Source organism: Rhinopithecus roxellana, chromosome 8 (genome assembly GCF_007565055.1).
Source record: "Rhinopithecus roxellana isolate Shanxi Qingling chromosome 8, ASM756505v1, whole genome shotgun sequence".
NCBI classification, from domain to species: domain Eukaryota; kingdom Metazoa; phylum Chordata; class Mammalia; order Primates; family Cercopithecidae; genus Rhinopithecus; species Rhinopithecus roxellana.
The window spans coordinates 79,050,992-79,071,301 of NC_044556.1; the positions used below are offsets into that span (position 1 = coordinate 79,050,992).

The 20,310-nt window shown below is 37.0% G+C and overlaps 1 protein-coding gene across 1 annotated transcript in view; it reads left to right on the forward strand.

Annotated features, from left to right (window-relative positions):
- CDC14A (cell division cycle 14A) overlaps nucleotides 1–10,657 on the forward strand; it is a 171,267-nt gene extending 160,610 nt beyond the window's left edge. The window contains exon 16 of the mRNA XM_010377242.2: nucleotides 8,633–10,657. Within this exon, the coding sequence (XP_010375544.1) occupies nucleotides 8,633–8,662 (30 nt within the window). The 3' untranslated portion in view covers nucleotides 8,663–10,657. The remainder of the gene's footprint in view (nucleotides 1–8,632) is intronic.
- Nucleotides 10,658–20,310: the final 9,653 nt, after the last annotated feature.

Sequence of the window (20,310 nt, forward strand, 5' to 3'; positions counted from 1 at the left end):
CCGTAACAGAAACCTTTGGTAAGTGACACAGTCTCTCCTTGATAGTGAATGTCTAACCAACTCAAAGGTTGATATATGTGGGAGAGAACTGTTTTTATCAGTTTAGAAATAGATATTTTTCTCTCTTGGGCAGACTGTTGTGAGTCCTTCAGCCTTCTGTTATGAAAAAGCAGTAGACTATAAGAGAAAATCAAGAAGTCTCCATTTGAAAGTGAGCAAAATAAGACTGACCCATTCCATCTCATTTTCCCTTATTTACTCTTTAAGTACACATTACTTACTCTCTGGTAGCTCCTAAATATTTCTGGTTAAGAGGGGAAAGGCTGTGTTCCCACTTCCTATTAGGAACCTCATTTCCATGCTCTCCTGCCTTTTGCAAACATCATCCAAGGATACTCATATCTTTTTGTCCTCATCACTGTTACTACCCTCCCTTCATCCCTGGAAGACTTTTGCTTCTACGTTTTAGCTGCCTAGGCACTGCCAACATTCTGGACAACTGTAACATTTTTCTAATCATTATCATCATCCACTGTTTCTTGAATACCTTCTATGTGCCTGATATGGTATTAGGTACTTTATATCCATTCTCTTATTTATTTAACCTGCTATTTACAGATGGTGAAATCAAGACTCAGAGTGGCAATAACTTGCCCAAGGTGTCACAGTGATCTTATTTTAAACTTTCTTAACTTCAGTTATCTTTATTTTTGTGCACTTGAAAATTCGTTGAGTAAACCTTCTTATTGCTTAGCACATTGCTTCTGACATCTTGAATCCTGCCAGCCTCCTTTAAACATTTCCCCCTCCTCCTAACTCTGCTCCATGACCTCTTTCTGACCCTGCCTGTTTCCCCAGCCATCTCAGTTCACCTCTTTCCTTCTGTAGCCTGCATAGTCATTTTTGCTTCCTTTTTCCAACATTCTCACTTCTACTTGGACATTCTGTAACCGCTTGATTACCAGCCTCCAAAATTAGATCAATTCAACCATCTGTTGTATCTGTTCCTCATCTCTCTCCTGTGAGCACTGTTGGAGAAAATCCCATAACTTTGCCAACTGGCTCCATCTCAAATGTGTTTCTAATCTACCCGGCCCTTCAGTGCTCCTAATTAGTTGTCTTATCCCTTTTTGGCTCCTTTTCTCTTCCCCACCTGGCTGTTCCAAAACTTTTTAACATTTTTCACCAACACAACCCCTTGCTGATCTCCAGAGTCAGTTGACCCTGCTTTGAAATCTGCTAAGAACATAGAATTTATCAGAAGTAATTTCCTCTAACTTGCCTCTTCTCTATCTCAAAGTTTATCTGCATCTGGACTCATCCATTTCTTCCTTCCCTTTTAAATCCAAAGAAACCCTACTGTTTTCCAATGATAACTCTACCTACCTGTGCTGTTCTTTCCAGACTCTTCCATGATGTTGCCCTAACCACTTCCTTCCCCTTTTATATCTTCAGCCTCTTCCCCTCTGTTTGCAGGTCTCCTCACCTGCAAATGTGCACATCCAAGTTGGTAGGCTGGTGGGGGTTGGGGAGGAGTCTTCCCTCGGTCCTGTCTTCCTCTCACAGTTTCTCCTTTATGGCCAAACTTGGGGAAAGAGAAGCCTGCACTGCCCCCTCCCTTGTCTCTTTGGTACTCCTCCGCTCTGTAGCCGGGAGGTGGCCCCTCATTCTGGTGAAAGTCTCTCCCACAGATTACTGCCGACTTCTTCAAGGCCAGATCTGATGGGCTGCTGTTAGTCCTTCTTCTCCTAAGCCTGCCCCTTAATGATTGTCCTTACATTGACTCTTTCTCTTTGGGTAACCCCCTGAGCATTGGATCTACACTCCCAGCTTCCTCTGGGTGTTACCTGGGATGGAGAGAATACAGGTTCCTTCCACTGCCAGCTCCTCTTTGGTTTCCTAGCCAAATCATCTCATCTTTATTCATCTAGTCATCCAAGCTAGACATTTGGAGCCATCTTTGGCACTACTTCTACGTGCCTTTCCCTCTGTCATAGCAGTTACTAAGTCCTATCAAGTCTCCCTCTAAAATGCCTCTCTATCCCTCCATCCTTACCACTGCTGCCCTAATTGGGGTCTTCATGAACTATTGCATAGCCCTTTCTGTCTTCCTGTCTCTTGCCTTTAATCTCTCCTCTATACTGTTGTCAGTGTTAAATTTCGGAGACACAGAGCTAATCAAATCCTTCTCATGTTTGACTTCATTCAGTCGCTCCACTCTGCCTACTGGGTCAAGTCTGGCTCCCCTGGCTTTGCATTCAGAGTTCTTCCCTGTCAGGCTGTGTGCCTCCTGCCAGCCTCCTCTCCAGCAGCTCTACCTGGCATCTGACCTGCATTTTGCAAGAGTGCCATGACCTGCCTTGAGCCTGAACCTTAGCACTTGCAGTCCACTCTGCTTTCCCTTCTTTCTCTGCTTGTTTTTATATTTCTTGACCTGGCTCAATAGTTATCTTTTTGATAAGCATTTGTGACCCATCTAAACAGAATGGCTCTTCCTGTCTCGGCTCTCCTAGGAGTGCTGACACTCTCATATTATAGTCAGTTGTACATGATTCTCTCTCTCCTCTGCTTTCCTTTAAGCTTCTCTGAAACATCTTTGTTTCCTGAGGTTCCATAGTACAGTATAAGTGCCTAATAAATATTTATTGAACTAAAAGTTGGTTAATGTATCTGGGTTTGTGAATGTTAAAGTGCTTAGGAGCCTGGGTCTCATTGTTAGCATATGAAGCACTAACAAAAAAAAAACAAATTTCCACCTTTAGCTTTAATATACGGTAATCTGGGAGTTGTGTGTTTTTTTTTTTTTTCTAGAAATGTGGCTTTACACTAAAATAAGAGAAAATAAATTTTAACTGAGTTTGCATCAATATAATTTTGGTGTTCAGATGAACTGAAAACACTCATGTAATGGTTGGCTGAGTCAAGCTGGGTGTCAACAATCTGTCATCTAACAATCGAGCTCTTTGTGATTGTTGAAAAGCATATATTAAATTTCTCCAGAAAAAAGAATCTATTAAAAATCATGTAGGAAGGTGAAAGACTATTTTATATAGCATTATAATGAACCCAAATTGGCTTGTTAAGTCTTGAAGTCCCTGAAATGCACAGAGAACACTGTGGGAAAATGTACACATGCCTTGTGAACCTGATTTTATCACAAACCTTAGTCTTTTTATCTGAACATGATACCAATGAAACCATACCCAGCTACATTTCATCTAGTGTTATTGGGGGAAATATGCATCAAATTAACAGAGGCAAATTCTTTCAGTATTGTACGTATTGGGTACAATATACACTACTTGCGTGACAGGTGCACTGAAATTGCAGACTTCACCACTATACAATTCATCCATGTAGCCAAAAACCACCTGTACCTCAAAACCTATTGAAATAAAAAAAAAAGTACTTTCAGTATTGTAAAACCACAGTTATGGAAATAAGTATCAATGCACACATCACATTTTCTGTGTTAATTTGTAAGCAATGCAAAAACTGAAAACACTGTTACAAAGGCATAAAGAGACATAGGAGTACAGAGGCAGTTATGGGTGTATTTATTTTTTCCCATTGTTGTATTTGTTCATTAAAACTTAAAACACTATAGTTATGTATAAATTACCATGTTGCCAAGCATGTATTTTTTCCTTTAATTTCAATCCCATTAAAACAAACCATTTTTATTTTAGGTGCTTTTTGCCTCTGTGGTTATAACTTAAACCAGGGATAACTAGTACACTATTTTTTATTCCTTAAAGGACTTGGGAAAATGTAGGAAAAAAAATATCAGTGTGGCAAAAAGTCCATGAACATTTTGAATCAGGATTTTGACCTCAGTAGGATGCTAACATTCCAGGCCATTGGATCCTTTGGTTCAAGTTATTTGAACATTAAGACATGGTTACATTCATTTCTGTCAAGGACCTTCATCTTTCATTATTCTTTATAATTTGCTGTTTTTGATAGCTAACATGTTTTATTTATTAACCATCTGTATAATATTTATAGCTATAATTATTAGACATTTTCCTACCATGATTAGGTAACTGGGCTGTTTAAAAAAGAAACACCTCCAGAATAGCTAAAATTTTAAAGTTACTACCTACATCTGCCAAAACAGATTAGTAGCAGATTTCCAGAACAGAACAAATTGTCTTGATCTCCTTACCTAACACTTTGTTTTATGTCAAATCTTACTGCTTTCAGGGAACAAGACTTCTTGATGGAAGCTTATATTTTGACATAAAAATTTTGGGGGCTGCAAATGTAAGGCAATTTTATCCTTATTTTTCAGGTTGAATATTGCTACGTTATTAATTTTATGGTATTCATACAATAAGAATACCACATATTCATGATAAACTTGATTTGGTCCTAACTCACTATAACTCTGTTGAACTTACTAATTATATGAGCTTGAATATTATATTTGAGAAATTAAAATCTCTTGGTTATATAAACAAGGGCTAACTTCTAACATAATATTTATACTTCAGGTTTCGCTTTCTGTATAACCATCTTCATTGTCATTGTTATAATTTATTTTGTATTTCAGATTCATTAATTCATTATTGTAACAACAAAAAACATTGGCCAAGCAGAATTAAAACTTTAATCAATCATAATACCTAAGCATGGATATTCTTATAATGAAAATTTCTTTTAAATTTAGAATATTCCTGAAAATTCTTTGAATTCAGGCCTGATGAAAATCATTCAAAAACGTATTTATCTTTTAATGCAACAAATATTTTTAAATAATTTTTTAAAATTCACTCAGACTCACAGCTTGCCTAAGGTCATTATTTGTCTCTGTTATGGTGATAGAGAATGTTGGATTGAATATGTAGTGATCACAAGACAAATGCTGGCTGTCTTGAGACATTATGGTAGCTAAGGGTTTGAGCTTTAGAGTCAGACTGCTAGGGTTCAAATTCCAGCTCCACCAATTCTTAATTACATGAATTGGGGCTAATTACTGCTTTGTGCCTCAGTTTCCTCCTCTGTAAAGTGGGTTGTCTCAAACATTTAATGCATGAATATGTATAAGCTGTTTAGAACTGTCCTTAGCATATAGAAAGTACTCAAATATCTAGCTCAGAATAATTGACGTGTCAAGTAATATATCTAACTTGTTAGGAACTTCAGATAGTTGTATTTAATCTATTTTTGAATAATAAAACCAATAGCAATAATATTTTTCATGGAATTCAAAATGCAAATGCAATTTTACTATAACATGTAATTTTACTATAAAAATTAAAAATACTAGTAACTGGCTATTGTCTTTTCTGGGATATTAGGAATTTTACAATACATGGACATTTGGAAAACATTGTAGTTTGGTAGTCCTACCTGTGACTACAAAAGAAAGCATGAAGTTACGCTTTGTTACGATGTGTATTAGGTCAAACCAGGCACTCATATGGCTTATCTATCTATCCTATCTAAGATTTCAAATGGAGAGTACTTGTGTTTCTCCTTGAGGTTTCCTCAATCATGGCTGAGTACAAATGACCCAGAGAGACCCTCAGCACAACCCCATAGGATAACCATGTGATACTTGAAGTTTAAATATTCCTGTCATCCAACACTGTTGCTTCCTGAATAGAAAGGTCTCACGGTGTTAGTTATGCTTTTGTTAAGTGAATAATCTTGGAGGCTTGAACAATTCTCTTCTCCCCTTAGTGCATTTCTTTTTTTTTTGAGACGGAGTTTTGCTCTGTCACCCAGGCTGGAGTGCAATGGCGTGATCTGAGCTCACTGCAGCTTCCACCTCCTGGGTTCAAGTGATTCTCCTGCCTCAGCCTCCCGAGTAGCTGGGATTACAGGAATGTGCCACCATACCATACTAATCTTTTGTATTTTTAGCAGAGACGGGGTTTCGCCATGTTGGCCAGGCTGGCCTTGAACTCCTGACTTCAGATGATCCACCTGCCTTGGCCTCCCAAAGTGCTGGAATTACAGATGTGAGCCACCATGCCAGGCCCCCTTAGTGCATTTCTATTAAGATTTTTATTTTAGATTGAAAATGAAAGGAAGTTAATTTGTTACAAAATACTGATGTCAGAATAATTTGCTAAACCCTTTTTACTGATCTTTTATTTCCCTTTCATTTATGCCATATAAAGAAACCATTGGAACATGTTTTGTTTTGAGGACTTTGGTATTATATTTTTATCCCCTAGTGCTTAATAGATACAACCGATGGTTCTGTAATTATTTGTCTAATGAATTGAACTGGTGGGACAGAAGGTCCATTCGTCGGCCAAATGGTGTCATCATTTGTTTGCAGAGGGCTGCAGGGCCAGTTAGGCAACATGAGAGAGCAAATTAGGGGTTTGGAAAAGGAAATAGTGGGGCTTGTGGTGAACTGTATCTGAGGCCAGATGAAACACCAGCCAGGGCTTGTGAGCTCTGTGTGAAAGTAAAGGCTTTGGCCAGAAGACTAATGAATATATTCTCCATGTGAATAATAGAAATCTTTAAAATGTTCTAGACTACTTCTGTTTTCCAGTTCACTGGGTACCATGGTTCATTAAATAAGTAAATAAATAAATGAATAGATATGTGTGTTTATATATATAAATATATGAAATATATGCACCTAAACATATTTGCCCCCTCTTTATTGAGATACATATGAAATACTTCACCCTGTAAAAAAGTTGGTTTAACCAAGGTCGCTTGTCTAATGTTTATTTGCTACATCTCTGTTTATTGATAATTGATGGAGCTTGCAAAAACAACTTCGTTCTAAGTTATATGTAATATGAAGAGTTTTCTAATTTCTGTTAGTGACAACATGCACAACTTTACTAACTGGAACAAAAGTAAAAAAATATTCTCAAAAAAGCACTAGCTGAGCTACACACACACACACACACACAGACACACAGACACACACACACACACACAACATACCTTTGTGGCATTCTTATAGCTGGGGGACTTAACTGGCTCTCCCCTCTGACTGCTTGCCAGACTTAGAAGAAACCGAGAAAGAAAAAGCAGGTAGAAAAATTTTTTATGCTCTAATTGCGAGTGTGGTAGCTGGTGTCCCTCAAGTGGAATGTATATGGGCTTCAAGGCTTTTGACCAATTTCACTGGACTTCCTCAGGGTCTTACCTCTTTTATTCCCACTGTGGGTTCAGGTATGTTTATAGTATAGTGCTCTGATTCTTGATAATCTCACTCCTGTTTTGAAGTATTAGCATGAACCACATACAAGAAAGTTAATAGCCAAACCTTTTCCATTCTTCCTACAGCTCTTGAAACTGGCAGCCTTGAGAACCACCCATTTCCCTTACTACCTCTCACCTAAGCCTTTCTTGGTGTACAATGTTAACATTACACTACATATATTACTATTTAATGTTGACACCGCTGTCTTTTCATTTCATGTCTGTTATGATATTGTGGGTTTCGTCCTTTGAGGTCAGGGACCGTAACTTTTTGACACTCTGTGTTAATAGGGACTTACTCAGGAAATGGCTGTTCATAGGGTGTAAAATTCACTGCGGTTTTGAAGCTGAGAAAAAATACCTTGAATCCTTTTGTAAGTTCTTTGGAAAATGGACAGATTCTTTTTTACTGATAACCTATATCATCACCAAACTGAACCTGTCTTATAATTGACTAGACCTGTTAATAAAATGTTACAGAGTAATTTGAGAGATAATTATCGGGTGGTAGAAAAGGGCATTTACTAGAAAATCAAGTAAACTTTGTTGTCCTCAGGCATTTAATTGGAAGAATTGAGCAAAAAATTTGTTAATGTTAGATTGGTTTATGTTCCTTTTTCTAACCACTGTTTCCTGCTAAAAAAAAAAAAATAACTATTTGGCTAACTTTCTGTAACTCTCTTTATCTTTTTCTGTTTTATGTCTGTTGTTCCAGGCATTCTGATTACATATCCCAATCATGCTCCTTTTACATGTTAGTATCTAATATGGTGTCTTGTATTGTTTACTTGAAAATTGCCTATTGTTTATTAAATTCTGACAGCAAGACTCTTCTGTATAAATGTTTTTGGGTCTTAAGATCAGATTTCAAATCTTTCAAATCAAATGATCTTTCAAATCAAATGGTAGTACTTTGTGTCCCCTTTAAGGGAAAGGATTTGTAAGATATTTATAAATTCAAGCATTCTTAAGGAATTTATTTAAATGGCTGCTAATTCTGCATTAGAAGCATGCCATTGACATTGATATGTATTGAATTAAATTTAAGGATAAATAATCTCAAAGTATATTCTAGTAATCTTTAATTAGTTAAAAGTATCTTTTAATATTTTTAAGTAAAACTCACTAATTGCAGAAATGCTTAGAGTTTAGGCTACCTACCAATTTTTAAATTAAAACTTAATTTTTAGTCACTATAAATAAATTAGTAAACCTTTTAAAATATGAAGTTTTCTTACAATCATTTTGCATAATTGAATATCTCATTCTTACTTAGCTAATGCTTTGTGTCTCCCGTCTTTTTATTTCTATTTTGGCTGAGTTTATTTCATTGATCTTTGGTGTAATAGACCTAAGCTGCCTTGTGTGGAAGGGAGAAGCTGCATGACTTGCTAGAAGTTTTACATGTGATGGAATTTAACCTCAGTTTATGTCTCTCCCTGCACAGTCCCTTCAGTCTGAATATGTTCATTACTAAGGCCTTGCCACTCCAGTGAAAGCTGTTCCTCTCTTAGACATAATTTCTTCATCTGGACGAGCAGTGGAGAGGAAAAGCAACTTCTTGCTGGAAGAATATCTCTGCCTTCTTACCTTAAATGAAAGAGAGCACTAAGATAACACCTTCAAGAGACTTGAAAACAGAAAACTGGTTAATGACTACTATAAATGCACTGAAACTACGTTTATGGAGATTTCCATACTTTTAAAGACAGTTTTAATGTTGAATTTGGTATTTTGAAGGGTTATTTTTAATGTATTTTGGTAATACATTTATTATATTTACATGTACAGTGTTACATTATATATGTATTGTGAACTTTAAAAGACTATTTTGATAAATTTATAAATATATACAATTATGTAAAAACAAGACTATATTTTGATTTAGATTTTCCTGCTGTTTGCTACCAAAAATTTGTATTTTAAGTCTATTTAGTTTTAGTATGGTTTTGTCTCTAATGAATAAAGAATTCCTTCTTACTAAGAAGAAGTAAGGGAGAAAGGTTTTAGAAAGTGATTTTTATGCTCCCACTATAAATACGGCAGATCAGTTCATTCTTTTGGGAAGTCAGTTTAATTACACTGAGTTTATCCAAGTTTATCTCTACCAAGAGTATAATGGCATGAGATGACTTATTTAGGACAATTTCCTTTCCCATTGTTTTTGTTGCTGAGCCAATTTGAGTTAGTTTTGCATCCTGGGGGGCTTTAAAAAACTTAGCATGCAGTGGAAGATCAGAATTCACTGAATATTTCTTCTGAGAGCATGGTTTCATGGTTTTTCTCTATGAAGTGACTCAATATTCCAAATGTTTTTCTTTCCTTCCTTCTTTCAAAAGAGTTCTTAACCCAATTAGAATATCCTGCTTTGGGTACGAGGTTGTTGTTGCCTGTAATCACACATGGTTTGACATCAGTTTTAAATCAATGGAGAGAAAAAACTGAAAAAGATGCTGCTAAGTAGTTCTCTGTATTAAAGGAGATATTTTTAAAACAGGGTACAACCCCCTGCTGCACACGCTAGCATATCTGAAACCTAATATGAAAATGAAAGGACCCTTATAGGTACTCACAGCCCTTTCATGTAAGTATGATCTGATATTTAGGTCTTCAGAAACCTGTAGGTTTCATTTCTATGAGGAATCGAGGAGCCTTACATCCTGATATCCTTCCAGGCTGCTTAAGAATGGACTGCTTCGACACTGAAAGTGCTAGTTAAATGGATTCATATGAAGTGCTTTACTCCCAACCATTGAGTTATTTATAATGTATTTATTGGGGGGGGGGGGTACCTTGAGTCTATTATGTATGCTTCATCAAAACATCTTGTTCATGTTTTATGTTTTTTAAAAAGGCATTTGAATGAATGTTTGACTCAGGTTTATTAAATTAACCTTCAGTAACTGCAGTACCAAAAATTACACTCAACTGATAAAAAATGAATTGTATGATTTAGGAATCAAAAACTAAAATAAGTGGAATTATATATCTTTTCTAAAGTTGAAAAAGTAAAATATTTTATTATGAGTTATTGTAAAAAATTGGTTAATTCTATAGGAAGATGACAGTATTTTTTTCAAGTTATAAAAAGTAATTCAGATGATATTTGAGAAGTAGGGGAGAGGGAATCATGTTGACAGTTTTAGTTCTGTGAACACTAATTTGTGTGAAGCTATTAAAATGATTGTAAAGTTGACTACTGTAAATTTTCCATAATTATGTGTGTATATGTCATATGTATGTATGTACATGTATATGTCTTAAAATTACTTTACACATGTGCATACATAGACACACCAAGAAGTGGATGTATATAATATAGAAAGTATATAGCAAAGTAATTCTACTCTGATAATAAAAATTGTTTGACATGTATTTTGTTATGAATAGTTTATCTTCCAAAAGATATTTTGCTCTATTTTAAAGTGTAGAAGAATACACTGCTAATAAATAATAAAAGTTTTATGCAATTCACTTATTCTTTGGCATTTATAATTTGGATTTTTGAGTTATCAATGTACTGAAGTCTCTTTATAATTTTATTTTTGGTTCAGTGTGGTCGGTGCCTTGAGTGTTTCAAGATCTCTATTCTGGATTTTAGTTTATCTTTTATTGACTTTCTAGGTTGTGGCCATTGCCTGAAATACATGACAGTGAGCTCACAGAAATCTTACACTTTGAATTTCACAAAAATCATATAATGTTAGGTTCTTGCTTGCTTTCTCTTTTTTTCTCTGTCAATAAAAGACTGATCCTGAACAGTGTTTTGGGTCGTGCTTAGTCATTTATGACTACTGATGACTATTGTATGATTGGTCATCAGTTTCTTTAGAAAAAGAATGATATTTTTCTTAAACAAGAAATTACAGAAATAAATCAGTTGGAACAAACCTCATACCTGTTGGATCTATGCCCTGAAAAGTCAGCTTGGGAGGAAGAAGCTACACTATTTATTGGAGATATTTTATATAGTAAACTGGATCTCTTTGCATTATGATGTTTCTGGATTTTTTTTTTCTTTAATTTCTTCCTTTCTATTTTTTTAAGAATGCAAAGGAAAGGTTGTGGATGAGAAGGTAGTTTTACATTTGGAATTGGGAATCTGCAAATAGCTGTCCTCACAACATTGCATGAAACGATTGGGGTACCAAGGTTTTCATAGGACCACATCTTAAAGAAGGAGATTTCTTATGAAATAATGAACCTGTTTCACAGGGAAGAAGGAAATCTCTTTTTGTACAGATTGGGTTTTTATGAAAAAGAAAGTGAAAAAACAAATCAATTAGCTGGTTTCAATAGATTTCTCACCTATTGAGTTTACATGTTTCTTTTTTTATCCTTAGATGTAAAATGATTTATAAATCTCAAAACACACCTGGGAAAACTATCTATGTGATTCAAATATAGCAGGAACATGAATTTACCAACTATACACAAATGTATTTTGAAAGTTGTTTTTACTTCTATGCTTTCTTCAATGACATGTTAAACCATTAATATGTTGAGTCTAATTAAACCAGTTGTTAGTATATAAGCTGAACAGGACTCCATGGGCTTCATGTCATATAAGAAGTCTGTACTCAATCTAAAAGTACCATCATAAAGCAGAGTCCCCTTTGCAACACTTAGCAAAGCAAGAATTTGGTCACTGTATGTCTCCTCAGAAGATTAATTAGGGACAATTCCAATTACAGAAGGATATAATTTACAGCAGAAAACTCCTTTATTTACTTACACACAGGTTGCATAGGGTTGACAACTATGGCATATAATGGAAAGTAGAAAATAATTGTATTAAGTTATTTTGAGCTGAATTGAAATGTTAATATATTCCCACCCAGTTCCCTCTCTATGGATTGAGTTATGATAATCATATCAAGAAGGAGAAAAATAGCTTTTCTCGAGAATTTTAAACTTTTTTTGCTAAGTACAAGTAGAAACTTACGTTAAAAGACTAGTTTTAATGTGAAACGTATTCGGAACAGGTTTTAAGTGGACAAACATAAATTAGCTGACCTTTTCACTCTCCATGCCTTGTTTTAACCTGCGCGCCACCAAAATCAAAGTAAATCACATCACCACTTGGTGGTGTCTCCTTTGGTTCGAATCAAGTTGACCACACGTTTTTGAGAAGTTGTACTGCAAGTGAAGAATGGGGCATGGTAATAACTGTAGAAATGACTCTGTCTGCAAATATTTACATTAAAACTTAGGATTTGGGGGTAGTAATCTATCAAATATATAGTCATCCCTCCATATCCATGGGGGATTAGTTCCAGAACCTCTGTGGATACCCAAATCAGAGGATGTTCATGTCCCTTATATATAACGGTGTGGTATTTGCATATAACCTATGCACATCCTCCTGTATGCTTTTAAATCATCTCTAGATTGCTTATAATATCTAATACAATGTAATGCCATCTAAATCATTATTATATTGTTTAAGGAATAATGACAAGAAAAAATGTCTGTACATGTTCAGTATAGTAGAGATGCAATTATTTTTTTTCCCCTGAATATTTTTTATCCCTGATTGGTTGAATCTATGGATGTGGAACCTATAGATATGGATGGCCAATGGTATTTTGTTTATTTTTATTATGGCTGTCTTCCAAAAGGATCTGAAGTGGCTTCATAGAACCAAGCAGGTGTACCATAGGGAGAGTAAATAGGGGCTTTGGACATTGAATTTCGAGGCAACTGACACTGAGGCTTGAAGCTGAAGTAAAGCAGCCTCTCAGACATCACAGGAGATCTGTCCTTTCCAGACTGGGCGCATTTACACCACACACGCACTTTTAGTCAATTCCAGGACTCTTCATTGGCACTTACTTTACTCAATTTTTAAGAAAAGATTATCTCCAAGTGAGACTGCCATTCTTGATATTCAGATCCCCAAAAATAATTATGTCGAGTACGTGGAAGGACAAAATTGGAACCGGAGATCAGATTACTATGAGAATCCATCTATCTACCTACCTACTACTCTCCTACCAACCTACTGTATAACTGGGCTTTACTAGAGCTAATGTAAGTGTAACATACGCTTTTTTGTATTGGGAAGTTAAATAAAACTTGGAAGACACAGGGTCCCACAGACTAGAGAAGAAAGGAGCTGGTCTTTGTGAAAAACCCAAAAATAAATAAAACAATGGAGGAGAGGGAGCCATTTTTTAAAAATCTAGGTTCCTTACAGGCAGAGAGACATTTTGTTTTAAATGAAAAAACATAAATTGGATACCATACTTCAACAAGCATGTTCCAGGCAGTTTTATCAACTCTGGAGAGAGGTCACCAGTTAACTTTTCAAGCAGCTTGGGGTTGTAAAGTAATGTAGCATCTGCCGAGTGTGACCAGCAGGATTGGAAAGGTAGGCCTAGCTTTTTCTGATTTGAGGTTTTGTGTAATATTCACTTCCTCTTTCTCCCTTCTCCACTTTTCATACCAATGTGTTTCACAAGCATGGCCGCCAATCCTAGACTTTTCCTGCTGCTTCAGGCCCAGCTGGTAGCTTACTTTACCATTTTGGTGCCTTAAATGACCAGTGACTAAATGGCCAGGCACCACGTCAAATGGCAACACTCCAGGAACTATACAGCTAACATTTGTTAGCAGAGACACTGGTGGCAAAATCCCTGGGCTCAAACAGTCTCGTATCACATCCCCATAGAGCACCAGCCCTGGAGTTCTCTTTCTCTCATATTGCTCTGGAGGATGAATCAGAGATGCTGACCCTGAGATGGCTGCCCTGTCATGACAAGAAGTGGGACTGCTGAGTGCAACCTTGAAAATCTACTAAGCTGACAAACTGTGACTTTACTTTGATCTATTTTAAAGTCAAATCTGTTGGGGCAAATTATCCTTAATTAAGGATTTCTGTTTAAGTGACAAGTAGTTAGGATTGTTAATTTTTAAGGTAAACCAAAAGAGGAAAAGTTCACTCATCTGGTCTGGAGGAGAGATGAAAGTCAGTTACTAAGTCAGGATCTAATTATTTATCTAATTAGCAAAGCCTTGTGTATTGGGAGCCCCTAAGAGCATTTCCAGTTTTGATAATTTGCTAAGAAGGACTCACAGGACCCAATGTATAGTTATACCCACAAGCTAAGATTTATTACAGTCAAAAAAATACAAAGCAAAATCAGCAAAGGGAAAAGGCACATGGGGTGAAATCTGGAGGAAGCCGAGCACCAGCTTCCACGAGTCCTCTCCCAGTGGAGTCGCACAGGACACACTTAATTCCCCCAAAAGGGAGGTGTGACACATGTGAAGCATTGTCTACCAAAGAAGTTCATTGGAGACTCAGCATCCTAGGTTTCTACTGCTGGCTGGTCACATGGGCAGCCTTTGTAGAGCACGATCAAAATTCCAGACGCCCAGAAGGAAAGCAGGTATTCCAGATAAACCATATTGTTTACACAGTCTAGGTGCAGTGAACTACACTTATCATTCAGAGGAAGTTTTATATCAGTGTAGGGGAACCATTTACCAGTCAAGTTCTCAGGCACAAGTCAAAGACAACCTTACAAGCAAGCCATTCACAAGACAGTCTCAGGCCTGATTTTTAAATACTTTTCTGTATACCCTAGATCACAGCCGACTAATTTCGTAGGAACTAAAACTCATTTAAGTTAATGTGCAGTTTTCCCTGAGGCTAGCAAAACCTGTGTTTTTAGAAAACTTGTTTGTGGAGGGAAGAGTTGTGATCTAGGAGATGGGAACTCTATCTTTTGGGACTCTAGTGGTCCAGATGGGCCAGAGCTCTGGTTTCTGTTTTGTTTTCGAATGGATAAATTTGGAAGTGGTGCAGCTTTCCCTTATAGAACACTCTACTGGCCACAGTAAACCTGCTACTACCCGATGTCTACAATATTCCAACCTCTTTCAGGCCAAACGAGTAGGAGAAACTCACCAACTCATATTTGCTGTAAGAGATAAACTAGTCTCAAAATTTTGCTCTCCATATCTATGCCACCTCCCTGTTATTTATGAGTAAAAGAAATAAAAATGTAAGTTAATGCAGTTTTTAAAATACTGCAATTTAAAGACAAAGAAAAAAAGAATAGTAAAAATTAAAGCTAAAAAAATAATGATTGCAAAAGGTAGGCAACAGAGGCTTTTAAAATGATAAACTTAAAACAACATAAATTAAAATGATACAACATTTATAGAAATGGATATATCTTAGGGCAATAAGAAGATAGCATGTAGGTTACTTACAGATTCATAGCACTTTAGTACCTTGTTTGGCCTACAGTAATTGAATAATTAAAGTTACCCCGAAGGCTTAACAGCTTTTGAAAGTCTACAGATGCCAAGCTGTCAATCTAAGTGGGATCATTTTGAGCTGACAAAATGTCTTGCTCGTAGGCCTTGCCTTAGACTCTTCTGCCTGGGGAGTTGGTTCACAAGACGAGTCCAGGGTAGCTCACTCTTGGGATTAGGCTAAATGGAAGGCCTGTGGGCATCTGTAACTTTCTCTGCACATATATCTCTCTTGCTTAGGAATGTTTTAAACTTTTAATTATTTTTTATGTTTTATTTATTTATTTATTTTTTTTTTTTTTTTTGAGACGGAGTCTTGCTCTGTCGCCCAGGCTGGAGTGCAGTGGCCGAATCTCAGCTCACTGCAAGCTCCGCCTCCCGGGTTTACGCCATTCTCCTGCCTCAGCCTCCCTTATGTTTTATTTTTAAAAAACCAAGTTTTTAAAAATGTGTTCTTACCTTTTAAGTCACCTTCTTACATATTTTCACATGCCATATGAAGTCAGTCCTCTCAGCATCAGCTTGCTTTCCACCTTCTTCAGGAAGCCTTTCTCACTCTGGGTTTGGCAAAGTATAATTTTTTTTTCTCTCCCTAAGCAGTGACATCCTTAATTAGGGTTGTGTGCCTTTTATTACTGTAACCCACGTAACTGAAACATAATAAGCATAGGTTAGGCCTTTTTTAAAATTCCACTTTGTATTTCTTTTCACATTTTATCTGAGTTCTTCAGAAATGGTTACATAGATTCATTTTCTTGAGTGGGGCTCTGGCGATTACATCTAGAGTTCTGACTGAAATCTGGTTTGGGACAGCGTCCTACGGGGAGCAGAACTTTGAACAAGCTGTATTGGAAAAGATTCGGGGAGGTTTATTGGGCTACTGCCTCTGGTCGGGTATATTGCTGGTTCAGAAGAAAATTGAGACAGCGGGAAGGGAATAAAATATAAGAACTCATATTTACCCACACAGATTGGAAAGTTGACTGTGGATTGATATTCAGTCCCTCATTCAGCAACGTTTATTGAAAGGCTGCTGTGGTGCAACAGACACAAAGTTAAAACCGTTGTGCTGAAGTTCACAGTTTTCTGAGGAACACAGACAGGAAACGGAGGAAATAGAGAGTTGTTCACGGGGTATAAAGTTACAGATAGCTATGAGACCGATACATTCTAGATATCTGCTGTACAACCTAGTGCCTGTAGATAACAATACAGTGCCAGCCGTGAACTTAAAAATTTAAGAAGGTAGCTTTCACATGAAGTATTCTTACCAAAATAAAAGTGTGTTTCCTCCACAAGGAAACATTTGGAGATAACGGATATGTTGATCACCTTGATTGTGGTGATAGTATCACAGGTACTTGCATCTACAAACTAATTGAATCTTATACATTAAATATATGTAGTTTTATTATACATCAATCATTCCTCAATAAAGCTGTAGAAATCTGTACAAATAGAAAGGGATAGGGATAACACATTTATGGTACTTCCAATGAAACACGAGATGTCAGTATTCTCCATTTACATCTATAAATTCACTGTAGTCGCAATAAAAATTCCAGAGAGTTTTCTGGGGGAAAAAAATGGTGCCCAGGCTCTATTCCAGACCAATTAAATCAAAACTTGGGCCATGGGGCCTAAGACTTATTTTTAATTTTTTTTTTAAAGCTTCCAGAGTAATTCCTGATGCACAGTAGGAAAAAGAACCACTATACAAGAAAAGGAGACTCAAATTATTTGTTTTAGTTTTTCTTCTTCTTCTTCTCCTCCTCCTCCTCCTCCTCCTCCTCCTCCTCCTCCTCCTCCTCCTCCTCCTCCTCCTTCTTCTTCTTCTTCTTCTTCTTCTTCTTCTTCTTCTTCTTCTTCTTCTTCTTCTTCTTCTTCTTCTTCTCCTTCTCCTTCTCCTTCTCCTTCTTCTCCTCCTCCCTCTTCCTCCTTCCTCTTCTTCCTCCTCTTCTGCTTCCACTTCCTCTTCCTCTTCCACTTCCCCTTCCTCCTCTTCTTCTTCTTCTTCTCCTTCTCCTTCTCCTTCTCTTTCTCCTTCTTCTTCTTCTTCTTCTTCTTCCTGAAATACTTTCATGTCATTTAAAGGTAGGGGGAGTCAAACTTTCCAACCATTTAACATTGTCTCTTTAGGATTCCTCCCTGCACCCCCATCCCTGGGGAACTCTTAGACAATAAAATAAGATTTTTAATTCTTCAGGATAGCTTTTAAAAATTGAGATTTATGTTGAGAAATAATAGGCTAAATTGTCCTCACTCGTCTATCAGTTAATATCCTGCTCAAGGGATAGTAGGAACTGTGGGGAATACAAATAAATGGGACAAGGATGAGAAGGTGTCTTTCCCTTGCCTTCATCCATATCTTCAAGGAGCTCACAACCCACTTGGGGAAATGGCATAATCACGTATTTGCTAGTGTTTTTTGATTGTGAGAGAAACCCAACATTAACTGGTGTACGCCACAAGCGTATGGAACCCAATAAATGGTAAGTGCCTGGGCCTCAGGTACAGCTGGAACCAGGAGCACCAAATTAGCAGGAACATCCTATCTCATGAAAACATGGATGCCAACAGTGGCCACATCTTTGCAACTTAGGGTTCAGTCACCAGGGACACTGGCCTGACTGTCAGCCCTGAATCCACACCCCTGGGAAGTGACTCATGATCACCTCCGGACCTGCAAATTATGGCTGGGGTGGGGTGGGGAGTTTGAATGGCTGAGCTCACAAGAGAACAGGGAACTCCCTTTGAAATCAAGTGAAAGATAATAGTTTTCTGACCCATAGGGGTTCTAATTTAAAAAAAAAATGCGATGAAGGGGTTTGCTGGGCAGACAAAACAACTATCTACCATACATGCAGCATAGCAAGACAGAGATATTCCAGGACAGCACTGGCAAATAGTATGGTACAGAGTAATGGCGAAATGAATGGTGCAAAATATTGCATTTTCCCACCTGAAAAAGAACCCTAAACCTTAGGAGCGGCTTCTACTCAGAGTTGGGTCTGTGTACGTACAATCTGACTTCCCACCACAGGAGGGTTGTGGAGGTGATTAGGATGAAATGAGGGGTGTTTAACACACAGAGAATCACTGCTACTCCACACCCCAACATGCTGCAAGCACAGGGAGTTTAGTTTGGTTTATGCTGTTTGTATATCTAAGAGACATCTGATAAGCAGCAGAAATGGGTGATGACTGTAGCTCTGAAATTCCGTGGCAGGGGCTTCTAACACATATTTGGCCATTGCTTTCACTGAGGCTCAGAGGGTTGTGCCCAGTATCCAGAGAAGGATTTCAAAATTTTCAAGGACTATAGCTGAGAGAGGGGATTTCTGGAAATTGAGAGTGCCAATTTGCTCTGAAGCCGGGAGCAAATACGCTATTTCTGAGATGCAGGAAATAGAAGTAGTTTTTTTTTTTTTTTTTCCCACCATCAATGATGACCTCAGTGATGTAGAAACAGGATGTTAGCTCCTGGTTTTCTTGTTTCTTAATATAATTTAGACTCTAAAATTTCATGAACAATATCTTAGATATTTCTTAGTTATGTTGTGATTTTGTCAATGCTGCTTAACTCTAACTCAGGATGATAATTGTGGCTATTTGCTTAAAAGTATATGATCTTTTTTTCACATCAGTGTTATATGTGACAGAACACACACACACACACACACACACACACACACACCCCTCTTTAATATGAATTTGATGTCCTCACTTAAATTACATGAAATAATTCCTAATGCTTGAAAACACAAAACCCTCCTCATCTAGTTCCTATCTCAATCAGACAAATATATTAAAGCAGATTCAAAAAATAAGCTATACTAAACTTCTTACTGGAAAAAAAGTCACTTCTGGACAGAGACCAAGCCAAAGTAATTTTAGCTCAAATTGGTTTTCCTGGAAAAACTGGAAACGTAGTCCTGAAAAGAAATGTCTTGGCAGCTTTACAAATCAACACTCAAAAACTAACAAAAGCAGCCTGAATATCCTTCACTTCAATGATTCTCAAATACTAGCATGGAAAGAATCTTGTTTAACAAAAAAGCTTGTTAAAATTCAGATTCTGGAACCCAGCCTGTAGATCTATCTAAACAAGACCCAAGTTGTTTAAGCAGAAAATATTTGAAGATCACAGCTTAATTAACTCAGAAAAGATCAATGTAGAAATTGATAAATTAATAGGATAGAACAAGGGATTGTGTTTGGGAAAGTATGTCCTAGCTCACTCCAATAGAGCCATCTGTCTTAGTGTTGTGGGATCACCTGGTACAAGGCCTAACTTCATCATTTTGTGTGTGACTTTGGGTAAATAGTTCACTGTCTTTGGGTTTCAATTTTGCTTCCAATAAAATGAGATCAGATAATGCCTTAGTCTGTTTGGGGTGCTATAGCAAAATACCATAAATTGTGTAGCTTATAAGCAACAGATTTTTTTTTTCTCACAGTCCCATAGGCTGAGAAGTTCAAAATTAAGGCATCAGCAGATTTGGTGTCTGGTGAGGGTTTTGTGGTTCATAGACAGTACCTTCTAGCTATGACCTCACATGGAAGAATGGGCTATCTAGCTTTCTGGAGTTTCTTTTATATAGCCACTAATCCATTAATGAGGGCTCTGCCCTCATGACTTAATCACCCCTCAAAGGATCCCATCTCCTAATACCATCACCTTAGGGGGTAGGATGTTAACATATGAATTTTTGAGGGACATAAGTATTCAGATACAATATCAATCGTTCTTAATCTTTTCGAGATTACAAACTGCTTTGAGAAACCAATAAAATTATTCAATCTTTTCTCTAGAAAAATGCACAAATACACATTTTGCACCCAAATTTGGGAGGG